Source organism: Nyctibius grandis, chromosome 17 (genome assembly GCF_013368605.1).
Source record: "Nyctibius grandis isolate bNycGra1 chromosome 17, bNycGra1.pri, whole genome shotgun sequence".
In the NCBI taxonomy this organism is placed as follows: Eukaryota; Metazoa; Chordata; class Aves; order Nyctibiiformes; family Nyctibiidae; genus Nyctibius; species Nyctibius grandis.
The window spans coordinates 10096607-10109171 of NC_090674.1; the positions used below are offsets into that span (position 1 = coordinate 10096607).

At 65.8% G+C, this 12565-nt stretch overlaps 1 protein-coding gene across 1 annotated transcript; it reads left to right on the forward strand.

Moving 5' to 3' along the window:
* The first annotated feature begins 245 nt into the window (after positions 1-245).
* Positions 246-11275, forward strand: INSRR (insulin receptor related receptor). Its single transcript, XM_068415312.1, has 22 exons — positions 246-339; positions 2486-3037; positions 4534-4846; positions 4931-5073; positions 5187-5331; positions 5421-5635; positions 5707-5833; positions 5993-6231; positions 6310-6477; positions 6565-6754; positions 6870-6911; positions 7020-7288; positions 7425-7561; positions 8074-8242; positions 8536-8644; positions 8761-8831; positions 9376-9605; positions 9685-9795; positions 9909-10068; positions 10490-10619; positions 10700-10834; positions 11023-11275. Exons 1-22 carry the CDS (start codon positions 246-248, stop codon positions 11273-11275), a joined length of 4002 nt encoding a protein of 1333 aa, XP_068271413.1.
* The last annotated feature ends 1290 nt before the right edge of the window (positions 11276-12565 follow it).

A 12565-nucleotide genomic window follows, 5' to 3' on the forward strand; every position in this document is an offset into this window, starting at 1 on the left:
TCCCCCGCCCCCATCATCTCTATTTCCCAAACAAGCCCCAGCCCCGGCCCTGCCCGTTGTCAGGTTAAATATTTAGTGTGTGGCAGCCAAAAACACAAGCGAAGGGGCCACGGGGGCCGCGGGGGCCACCCAGCCCTGTCCCGGCGTGCCGTGGGTGCCGTGGGTGCCGTGGGTGCCGGCCGGCCACGGTGCAGCAGAGCCCGAGGTGGGACGGGGACGGGACCCCCCGGGGGTCCCACTCGGGGATGGGGACGAGGGCGCTGGGTGTCCTGCGGCTGGGGGTGACGCTGCTGGTCCTCGGTCCCCTCCCGCTGCCCCCCGTGTGGGCGCCCTCCGAGAGTAAGTGCCTGGAAGGGGGTGGGGGGGTAATTTTGGGGGGGGGGGGCAATTTTGGGGTGGGGGGCTGCGTGGTGATGTCCGGGGGGGGCTTACAAGAGCCGAACCCCGAGGTAAAGCTCATCCGGTGCCTCAGTTTCCCCTTGTAGGCTGAGGATCGTTCCGTGCCTCAGTTTCCCCTCGTAGGCTGAGGACCCCCCTCATGTGGGGCAGGAGGGGCAGAGCCTGGGACCCCCCCCCCCTCGCTGCTGGGATGGGAAGAGGGGAGCGTGGCGGGGGGCTCGGCCGGAGCCGGGGGCATCGATCGCTCGGCCCCGCCGGGAGCCGGGATGGTGGAAAATCGCAGCCGGGCGGGAGCCGGGGCCACCATCGCTGCTGGTGGGATGGAAAATTGCTGGGGAGGGGGCGGTGGGGGGGGTCCTGGCTCTCGTGGCCGTGGCGGGGGGCATGTCTGGGCTCCCCCCACCACCCCAGCCCCGCACCAGGAGGGCTGCGGTCAGGGTCTGTCCTGCCCGCCCCTCTCCCCGCCGCCCCGTGCCTCAGTTTCCCCCAGCAGCAAGGGGCTGTGCTGGGAGGGGGGGGTGGGAGCGATGGAGGAGGGGGGTGAAGCATCCCAGGGGGATGCACCTCAGTGTGTCTGCCCCCACCCGGGACCCCCGTCCCCTCTCTGCCTCCCCAGGGACACGGGGGACCCCTGTCCCCTCACACGGTGAAGGGACAGGGGATGACTTTGCCAAGGGCAGGGAGGGTGGCGGTGGCAGCGGGGGGCTGTAACCCCCATGACCGGTCCTGTGGGAGGATGGAGGGGACCCACCGTGTCCTCACTGGGGGGGACAGGGCTCCCCCTGACTGGCACCTGCCCCCCGCAAAGGGGTGGGGTGTGACCCCACCGCCATGGGCAGCTGCCAGGGCCACGGTGCTGGTGGTTAATGGGTGACGCTGGGAGGGGACAAACGGACATGTAGTCACAAGGGTACGGCCACGAGCCACAGGTGGTGGCTGCGGACAGACGAGGGGTGACCCACACACCCGGGACACCCAGTGGGAGATGCTCAGCCCCGTGCTGCCCCCGCTCCTGGTCTGGGTCCTGGTGGGGAAGCCCCAGGGTGGCAAACCCACCCCTGGGTGCCCACCACAGCCCTGGGGAGTTAATGGGAACCACCTCGAGGGAGCTGCTGGCCCACGCACCCACGGTGGGGGAGATGTGAGCCCCCCACCACGGCTTGGGGAAGGGGGAAAGCCCTCTGCACCCCCAGTGTGGGGCTGGGCCGTGGGCCTGGGGGTGACACGGGGTGTCTGGGGCAGCCAGACCTCGTTAGCGTCACCTCTTGCCGCGCTGGCGGACGCGTCGTGCCCCGGGGAGCCGTGGCGCGCCGGTGCCTGTCAGAGCCACTCGTGTCTCCATCGTGGCCACCTTTGACAGGCAGCGTCGGGATATTAAACCCCCCCCGAGCATCACTGTGGCCTCAGCAGGGGGAGGCCCCTGGGTGGTGGAGGGGTGGGGTGGGGGGCAGCTGCCCCGTCCCTGCTGCCCACGGGGGTCCCTGGGTGGTGGTGGTGGCATGGGGTGGGGGGCAGCTACCCTGTCCCTGCTGTCCACGGGGGTCCCTGGGTGGTGGTGGTGATGATGGTGGTGGTGGTGGTGGTGGGGTGGGGGGCAGCTGCCCCATCCCTGCTGCCCATGGGGGTCCCTGGGTGGTGGTGGGGCAGCTGCCCCATCCCTGCCACCCACAGGGGTCCCTGGGTGGTGGTGGTGGTGGGGTGGGGTGGGGGGGCAGCTACCCTGTCCCTGCTGCCCACGGGGGTGCCTGGGTAGTGGTGGTGGTGGTGGGGTGGGGTGGGGGGGCAGCTGTCCCTTCCCTGCTGCCCACGGGGGTCCCTGGGTGGTGGTGGCGGTGGTGGTGGGGTGGGGGGGCAGCTGCCCCGTCCCTGTTGCCCACGGGGGTCCCTGGGTGGTGGTGGGGTGGGGGCAGCTACCCTGTCCCTGCTGCCCACGGGGGTCCCTGGGTGGTGGTGGTGGTGGTGGGGTGGGGGGCAGCTGCCCCGTCCCTGCTGTCCATGGGGGGTCCCTGGGTGGTGGTGGTGGTGGGGTGGGGGCAGCTGCCCCGTCCCTGCCACCCACGGGGGTCCCTCCCTCTCGCCCCCCCAGTCTGTGGCAGCATGGACATCCGCAACGACGTCTCCCAGCTCCAGAAGCTGGAGAACTGCTCCATCATCGAGGGCAACCTGCAGATCCTCTTGATGTTCACCACGGGCGCCGAGGACTTCCGCGGGCTCAGCTTCCCTCGCCTGCTCATGATCACCGAGTACCTGCTCCTCTTCCGCGTCTACGGGCTGGAGAGCCTGCGGGATCTCTTCCCCAACCTCTCCGTCATCCGCGGCACCAACCTCTTCTTCAGCTACGCTTTGGTCATCTTCGAGATGCCGCATCTCCGCGACGTGGGGCTGCACAGCCTCAGCCACGTCCTGCGCGGCTCCGTCCGCATCGAGCGCAACCAGGAGCTTTGTCACCTCTCCACCATCGACTGGGGCTTGCTCCTGCCCGACGCCGTGGACAACACCTACATCGTCGGCAATAAGTTGGCCGAAGAATGCGCCGACGTCTGCCCGGGCATCCTGGACGTGGAGAAACCCTGTGCTCAGACCAGCGTCAACGGGCGGCTGGATTATCGCTGCTGGACCTCCAGCTACTGCCAGAAAGGTGGGTGCTGGTGTTGGTTTGCACCGTTGGTGGCTGGGGGGTAAACTGGGAGGGCACTGGGGAAGCTGGTGGAGCTGTAAGGGGGTGGCAGGCCCTGGCACGTCGCCGGGGGGTAACCGGAGCCGCGGTGTTGCAGAGGCCGGCTCCTCCTCCGCGGTGTTTTCCCAGCGGGGAGGTAAATACGGGCCCCTCCCGGTGGTTTGCTGTAAACAGGGGAGCTGGTGATGGGATGTGTGCTGTAAACACCGATCCTTATCGGGGCCGCACCGCGGGGCTGCCCCGGCACCCGCTGCACCGCGCAGCTGGGGCTCAGCGAGGGCTCAGCCTCGCCCCGTCGGCCGTCTGTCTGTCCTGCTGGCTGCTTCTGCCGGCCAGCCGGTCACACAGCCACCCCCAACCCGCCTGTCCGTCCATCCGCTCGCTGTTTGGCCGTCCCTCCATCCCACCACCCATCCCTGCATCCCTCCATCCTTCCATCCATCCCTCTATTCATCCCTGCATCCCTCCATCCTTCCATCCCACCACCCATCCCTGCATCCCACCACCCATCCCTGCATCTCACCACCTATCCCTGCATCCCTCCGTCCTTCTATCTATCCATCCATCCATCCCTCTATTCATCCCTCCATCCCTGCACCTCACCACCCATCCCTGCATCCCTCCATCCTTCCATCCCTCCATCCATCCCTGCACCTCACCACCCATCCCTGCATCCCTCCATCCTTCCATCCCTCCATCATTCCATCTCACCATGCATCCCTCCCTCCGTCCCTGCATCCATTCATCCTTCCATCCATCCATCCCTCTGTTCATCCTGCCATCCCACCATGCATCCTGCCTTCCATCCCTCCATCCCTCCCTGCATCCCTCCATCACAGCATGCATCCCACCATCCATCTCTCCATCCCTCCATCGCTTCACCCCTGCATCCCACCATCCATCCCTTCATCCCTCTATCCCACCATCCCACCATGCATCCCACCACCCATCCCTGCATCCCTCCATCTGTCCCTGCATCCATTCATCCTTCCATCCATCCCTCTATTCCTCCTGCCATCCCACCATGCATCCTGCCATCCATCCCTCCATCGCTTCATCCCTCCTTCCATCCCTCCCTCCTTCCATCCCTCCCTCCTTCCATCCTCCCATCCCTCCATTCATCCCTTCACCCATCCACCTCTGCATCCCTCCATCCCTTCATCCCTCCCTCCATCCCTGCAGCCCCCCATCGCTTCATCCCTCCATCTATTCTTGCATCCCTCTCTCCCTCCCTCCCTCCATCCCTCTCTCCTTCCCTCCCTCCCTCCCTGCATCCCTCCATCTATCCCCCCAGCTACCCCTCTCCAGAGCCGGAGGCTGTCAGCAGCCCCCCCAACCCTTCCCACCTCTTCCCTGTCCCCCCCCTGTGACCCCCAGCCCCTCCGTGCTGCCCCGGGGCCGGGCTATCCGCACCCAGAAGATTCTCCTCGCCCACAGCACCCACCCTCTCCCCGCAGTGTGCCCGTGCGGCGCGGGCTCGGCGTGCACGGCGGCGGGCGAGTGCTGTCACCCCGAGTGCTTGGGGGGCTGCGGGCGACCCCGCGACAACCGAGCCTGCGTCGCCTGTCGCCACTTCCACTTCAACGGGCACTGCCTGCCCTCCTGCCCGCCCCGCACCTACGAGTACGAGGGCTGGCGCTGCGTCACCGCCGAGTACTGCGCCAGCCTCCGCAAGGTCTCCCACAACCCCCGTGATGCCTCCAAGTTCGTCATCCACCACCGGCAGTGCCTCTCCGAGTGCCCCTCGGGCTACACCAGGAACGACAGCAGGTCAGGGGGGGTGTCCCCAGTGCCCCCCAGCACGGGGCATGGTGGTGCCCAGCTCACGTCCCATCGCCATCCTCCTGCTTGCAGCATCTTCTGCCACAAGTGCGAGGGGCTGTGCCCCAAGGAGTGCAAGGTGGGCACCAAGACCATCGACTCGACGCGGGCGGCGCAGGAGCTGGGGGGCTGCACCCTCATCGAGGGCAACCTCATCCTCAACATCCGCCGGGGCTGTGAGTGCCCGATCCGGCCCCCCACAACCCACCCCGGGTGGGAGAGCTGGTGTGGGGGGTGAAGGAGGGGGGTCTTTTCCCTCCCCAAGCTCATGCCCATGGGTTGTCCCCAGATAACCTGGCCTCGGAGCTGCAGAGCAGCCTGGGGCTCATCGAGACCATCACGGGCTTCCTGAAGATCAAGCACTCCTTCGCCCTCGTCTCCTTGTCCTTCTTCAAGAACCTCAAGTTGATCCGTGGTGACTCCATGGTGGACGGGTGAGGACGGGGTGTGGGTTTGGGGGGGGACACACGTGGCTTTGGAGGTGCCTGTGCCCACCGCCTCCATCCATGTCTCCTCCTCCCAGGAATTACACCCTGTACGTCCTGGACAATCAGAACCTGCAGCAGCTCTGGGACTGGAGCCACCACGTCCTCTCCATCCCCGTGGGCAAGATGTACTTCGCCTTCAACCCCAAGCTGTGCCTGGCCGAGATTTACCGCATGGAGGAGGTGACGGGCACCAAGGGACGGCAGAACAAGGCGGAGATCAACCCCCGCACCAACGGGGACCGGGCGTCCTGTGAGTACGGTGGATGGGGACACCCTGGCGGCGCCGTGACCCCCTGCCCAACCCCTGCCTCCTCTCCGCAGGCAAGACCCAGACCCTGCGCTTCATCTCCAACGTCACCGAGTCCGACCGCATCTTCCTCAAGTGGGAGCGGTACCGGCCCCCCGAGTACCGGGACCTCCTCAGCTTCATCGTCTACTACAAGGAGTCGTAAGTGGTCCCTGTCCCCACCTTGTCCCCATCGTGGAGGCCTTGGGATCCCCAGCCCGTGGTGTCCTCGTGCCTTGGTGGGCTGCTGGACCCCAGGGTGGGGGATGCGTGGCTGGGAAAGGGGTCCCAGGACCCTCCTCGATGCCCGGTGTGGGGCAGACCCTTCCAGAACGTGTCCGAGTACGTGGGGCAGGACGCTTGTGGGGCGCAGAGCTGGAACGTGCTGGACGTGGAGCTGCCTCTGAGCAGCGAGCAGGAGCCCGGGGTGGCCCTGCTCAACCTCCGCCCCTGGACCCAATACGCCATCTTCGTCCGCGCCATCACCCTCACCACCGCCGAGGAAGGGCGCAACTACGGGGCGCAGAGCGAGGTGGTCTACATCCGCACCATGCCAGCGGGTAAGGGGCTGGGGAGGGGGCCGGGGATGCCCGTGGTGACCCCCCTAGAGGCAGACTGACCCCCCCATGTCCTCCCAGCGCCGACGGTGCCCCGGGATGTCATCTCCATGTCCAACTCCTCCTCTCACATCGTGGTGCGGTGGAAGCCGCCAACGCAACGCAACGGCAACATCACCTACTACCTGGTGCTGTGGCAGCAGCTGGCCGAGGACATGGAGCTCTACGTCAACGACTACTGCCACAAAGGTGAGGATAGGACATGGGTGGGATGAGGGCTGCTCCCACCGAGCCGGGCTGTGGTGGCACCACCAGCCCTGCCTGTCTCCCCCGCAGGTCTGAAGCTGCCCACCAGCAGCGCGGACACCCGCTTCGGGGACGGGGACGGCCCCGAGGTGGAGCAGGACGCGGAGGAGCGGTGCTGCCCCTGCCGCCCCGCCGACGGGCAGCTCCGCATGGAGGGCGAAGCCGAGTCCTTCCAGAAGAAGTTTGAGAACTTCCTCCATAACTCCATCATCATCCCCAGGTGCCATCTGGGGGGGGCCCTGTGTCGGGGGGAGGTCCCCAAGCTGGGTGTGTGGGTCTGCCCTGGGTGGGGGGGTCCAGTGGCAGATCCTTTAACCGGTTTCCCGCTGTCCCAGGCCACCCTGGAAGGTGACGTCCATCAACAAGCACCCTCAGAGGTGAGCGAGGACCATGCAAACCTGGAGGGTCTCCCCTCCCCTGCTCAATTTTGGGGGACAACCCAGGCGTCCTGTGTCCCCACCGCCTCCTGTCCCCATCTCCCACAGGACCCCGAAGCGGCGCAGGGACGTGGTGGCCGTCACATCCCCGGCCAACTCCTCCTCGGCGGAGCCGCCGCCGGCCCTGAGCCGCGCCGGGGGCGAACCCAAACCCGACTTCCAGATCTTCGAGGACAAGGTGGTGCGGGACCGGGCGGTGCTGTCGCGGCTGCGGCACTTCACCGAGTACCGCATCGACATCCACGCCTGCAACCACGCCGCGCACACCGTGGGCTGCAGCGCCGCCACCTTCGTCTTCGCCAGGACCATGCCGGAATGTAGGTCCCACCAGCCTCCCCAACCCCACCTCGGTGATGCTCTGGGGTCCTGGTGCCTTCAAGATGGGGGATTGGCACTGGGTTGGGGTCTGGGTGATGCCCCCAGGAGCTGACCCCGCTCTGTGCCCCTCTCCAGTGCAAGCTGACAACATCCCCGGCAACGTCACGTGGGAGCCGGCCGGCAAGAACAGCGTCCTGCTGCGCTGGGGAGAGCCCAGGAACCCCAACGGGCTCATCCTCAAGTACGAGATCAAGTACAGCCGCGAGAGCGAGGTGAGGGACCCCCCGTGGCACCTCCTGCCTGGCCCTGCCGGGTCCAGTTACAGGGGCACAGCACCCATCCCATCCCATCTCTTCCCTTCCCATCCCATCTCTTCCCATCTCATCCCATCCCATCTCATCCCATCCCATCTCATCCCATCTCATCCCATCTCATCCCATCCCATCTCATCCCATCTCATCCCATCTCATCCCATCTCATCCCATCTCATCCCATCTCATCTCATCCCATCTCATCTCATCCCATCGCATCCCATCTCATCCCATCTCATCTCATCCCATCTCTTCCCATCCCATCTCATCCCATCTCATCCCATCTCATCCCATCTCATCCCATCTCATCCCATCTCATCTCATCCCATCCCATCTCATCCCATCCCATCTCATCCCATCCCATCTCTTCCCATCCCACCCCATCCCATCATCTCCCTCCCCTGAGGCTTGTACACGGCTGGGGTGTGGGGGACAAAGCCCCCTTGGCCACCCTCCCCTTTGTCCCCCCCCAGAACGTCACCACTGTTGTCTGCGTCTCCCGCCACCGCTACTCCAAGTACGGCGGGGGGGTCCACCTGGCTCTGCTCCAGCCGGGCAACTACTCGGCCAAGGTCCGGGCCACCTCGCTGGCCGGCAACGGCTCCTGGACGGGGCTCGTCAAGTTTTACATCCTGGGGCCAGGTACCTGCGGGGGGATGGGGTGGAGGGACACCAGTGGGGTCCCCGGTTGTGGGGCAGGAAGGAAGGGGGCACTGGGACACTGGGGATCATGGGGTGCTGCTGGACTGGGGGCTCTAGGGGACTGGGGGATGCTCTGGGATGGGGACACCCAGACATCAGTGGGTGCTGCTGCTCAGGGGGGCTGGGGGACTCCCCCTCTCTGGCCTGGTGGTGGCAGTGGGACAAGTGTCCCTACAACGTGTGGGGCGGGATGAGTGCCTGGGCGCTTGCCCACGGCCTCCTGCTCCCGGCAGCCGAGGAGGAGTCCAGCAGCTTCTACGTCCTGCTCACCGTCACGCCCGTGGTCCTCATGGTGCTCATCTCCTGCCTCGCCGTCTTCGTCTTCTTCTACAACAAGAAGAGGTAGAGACCCCCACCCTGCACCCCCTGATCCAGCTGGGCTGGGGAAGGGTCATGGGGAGGTGGCATGGTGCCCATGTCCCCTGCCCCGTCCTCTGAGCGATGCCCACCCCTCACAGGAGCAATGATGGGTACCCGAGTGGGACGCTCTACGCCTCCGTCAACCCCGAGTACTTCAGTGCCTCGGACAGTACGTAGGGATGGGTGGGGGGGTCCTTGTGGGGTCTGCTGCCCCCTTCCCTTGCTGGGATGGAGATGGGGATGGGGATGGGGATGGAGATGATGGGGATGGAGATGATGGGGATGGGGATGGGGATGGGGATGGGGATGGGGACGGGGATGGAGATGATGGGGATGGGGATGGAGATGGGGATGGAGATAGGGTTGGAGATGGGGATGGAGATGGGGATGATGGAGATGGGGATGGAGATGGGGATGATGGAGAGGATGGAGATGGAGAGGATGGAGATGGAGAGGATGGGGAAGGAGATGATGGGGATGGAGATGGAGATGATGGAGATGGAGATGGAGATGGGGGTGGAAATGGGGATGGAAATGGAGATGATGGAGATGGAGATGGACATGGAGATGATGGAGATGGAGATGAGGATGGTGACAAGGATGGTGACGGTGATGGGATGGGGATGAGGATGGTGACAGTGATGGGATGGGGATGGGATGGTGAGGGTGATGGGGATGGGATGGTGATGGAGTGGTCTCCCCTCGCCCCGCAGTGTACATCCCCGATGAGTGGGAGGTGTCGCGGGAGAAGATCACGGTGATCCGGGAGTTGGGGCAGGGCTCCTTCGGGATGGTGTACGAGGGGCTGGCGCTGGGGCTGGTCACCGAGGGCGAGGAGACCAAGGTGGCCCTGAAGACGGTCAACGAGTTGGCCACCATGCGGGAGCGCATCGAGTTCCTCAACGAGGCCTCCGTCATGAAAGCCTTCAAGTGCCACCACGTGGTAGGTGGGCAGCTGGAGGGGAGGGAGGGGACACGGGGGGGTCTGGCCGCTCACGTGCCACCCCACTTGTCCCCCCCAGGTCCGTCTGCTTGGTGTCGTGTCCCAGGGCCAGCCAGCTTTGGTCATCATGGAGCTGATGACGCGTGGGGACCTGAAGAGCTACCTCCGCTCGCTCAGGCCTGACGCCGAGGTGAGGGGCTGGCCGGGTGCCGCAGTGCCCCACGGGTGAAGGGACACCCACCTTGTTCCCGCGGGGGTCCCACTGTGTCCCCTCCAAGCCCCAAATCTCTATGCACGGTGCAGAACAACCCCGGGCTGCCTCCGCCGTCGCTCAAGGACATGATCCAGATGGCGGGGGAGATCGCCGACGGCATGGCCTACCTCAACGCCAACAAGTTCGTGCACCGGGACCTGGCCGCCCGCAACTGCATGGTGTCCGAGGACTTCACCGTCAAGATCGGAGGTGGGTGGGCTCGCTGCCAGCCCTACATCTCCTGGTCCTCATGCCATCACAGAATCACTGAGGTTGGAAGAGCCCTCTGGGATCATCGAGTCCAACCATCGCCCTGACACCACCATGGCAACTAGACCATGGCACTAAGGGCCATGTCCAGTCTTTGCTTAAACCCCTCCAGAGATGGTGACTCCACCACCTCCCTGGGCAGCCCCTTCCAGTGTCTAATGACCCTTGCTCAGAAGAAATGCTTCTTAATGTCCAACCTGACCCTCTCCTGGCCAAGCTTGAGGCTGTGTCCTCTTGTCCTATCGCTGGTTGCCTGGGAGAAGAGGCCGACTGTCCGCTCCAACCTCCCTTCAGGTAGTTGTAGACTGCACTAAGGTCACCTCTGAATAAGGCCTTCCTCCTCCTCTTCCTCCCCCGCCAGATTTCGGCATGACCCGGGACATCTACGAGACGGATTATTATCGCAAAGGGGGCAAGGGGCTGCTCCCCGTGCGCTGGATGTCCCCCGAGGCCCTCAAGGATGGCATCTTCAACACGCAGTCCGACGTCTGGTAGGTGTTGGGGAGGGTGGGGGGAGATTTGGGGGGGTGGGGGGGATGTCCCCCCTGCCTGAGCGGTGCCGTGCCGGCAGGTCCTTCGGGGTGGTGCTGTGGGAGATCGCCACGCTGGCCGAGCAGCCCTACCAGGGCATGTCCAACGAGCAGGTCCTGCGCTTCGTCATGGACAACGGTGTCCTGGAGCGCCCCGAAAACTGCCCCGACAAACTGTGAGTGAGGAGAGGGAAACACCCCCCCCACCTCCCACCACCACCACCACCCACCTCAGACCCCCACCCTGCTACTGGGGAGGGGGGGAAACAGCCGCCGAGCCCATCACCCTGGCCTCTGGTCTCTGCGGTGTTGGGGTGGCCGTGGGGTCCCTCACGCAACCCAGCGGGGTCCTTCTCTCCCGTAGCCACGAGCTGATGTGCCGGTGCTGGCAGCAGAACCCCCGCCACCGTCCTTCCTTCGTCCAGCTCCTGGAGAGCATCGAGGACCACATGGCGCCCGCTTTCCGCACCCTCTCCTTCTTCTACAGCCCCGAGAACCGCCCCCGCCCCGCGGGCGACCCCTCCGACACGGAGCAACCCCCCGGGGAGGACGAGCCCCCCGCCTCCCCCCTGCCCACCCGCAAGGACCCTGGCCGGCTCCCCAACGGGACGGCCTGACTGACCCCCCCGGGGGGGTCCTCGGACCCACGCCGGACTCTGCACCCCCCCACCCTCCTCGGGACCCCTCCCCGTGTTATTTATTGCTTCCAAGGGCCCCGTCAGGGAGCCCCTGGATAAATTGGGGTGCCCCCAGGCAGGGGGAGGGAGCGGGGGGCTGCGGGTTGGGAGGAGACCACGTCTTGCCTTATTATTATTTTTTTTTGGGGGGGGAATAGGGGTCTGGGGGTGGGGAAGGGGGGTCGGGGTCCCCCCACCAACCTCCCACTGCCACCACTCCCCAGCCACCCAGCAAACAGGTCAGGAGTGCAAGCCCCCCCCTTTTACAGGTGGGGAAACTGAGGCACGGGGCAGCCCAAGATGCCTGGGGCCACCCTCATCCCTCCCCCCTACCAGTTCCCGGTACTGGGACCAGTGCGGGGGCCGTGCTGGTCTGTGGAAGAGGTTTCACTGTCTAAGCTGTGGGATGAGCATGAATAAAGGGGAACGAAGCTCGGCCGCGGCGGTGACTGGTTTGTGGGGGGGTCATGGTGGGGGGGGGGGGGGCAGCACATGGGGCTTTCCAACCCCCCCCCCGCCACTGGCCCCAGCTGCTTCCTGCGTGCCCCAGCTGCGGCTTCGCCCTGCGGTGCCCGAACCGGGGGCGTTTCTGGGGAAAACCACGTCAAAGCAGCAGGAATTTGGGAAGACGGGATGGGCGGCAGGCACGGGCCGGTCTGCTGGGGAGGGGGGACAGCGGGGTGGCACAGGGGGGCACCCCCCATGGGTGTCACTGGGGGGGCTGGTGTGGGAGCTGGGCCCAGGGCTGAGAACGTGCTCAGCTCAGCACACAGATGAGCCCCCCCCGAGGTGCTTTGGGATGGGCTTGGGGACAGGGTGGGGACCCATGGGGGAGGAGGAGGAGGAGGGTCCTGGCCCGGGGGAGACAGCTGGGGACGGGGCCAGGTCCTGGAGGGGTGTATGTGTGTGTGTGTACATGCATGTGCAGGCATGTACATGCGTGTGATCTGGTGTGGTTGGGGGGGGCTGGTGCTGGGATGCTGCTTTTGGGGTTGGGGGGTGCAGGTGTGGGGTGCAAGGGTCTGGGTAGGGTGCAGGTATGGATGGCACAAGGGTGCAGGCAGGGTGCAGGGGTACAGGCAGGGTGCAGGCAGGGTGTTAGGTGCCTAGGCAGGGTGCAGGGGTGCGGGCAGGGTGTTAGGTGCCCAGGCAGGGTGCAGGGGTGCGGGCAGGGTGCAGGGGTGCGGGCAGGGTACAGGCAGGGTACAGGGATGCAGGCAGGGGTACAGG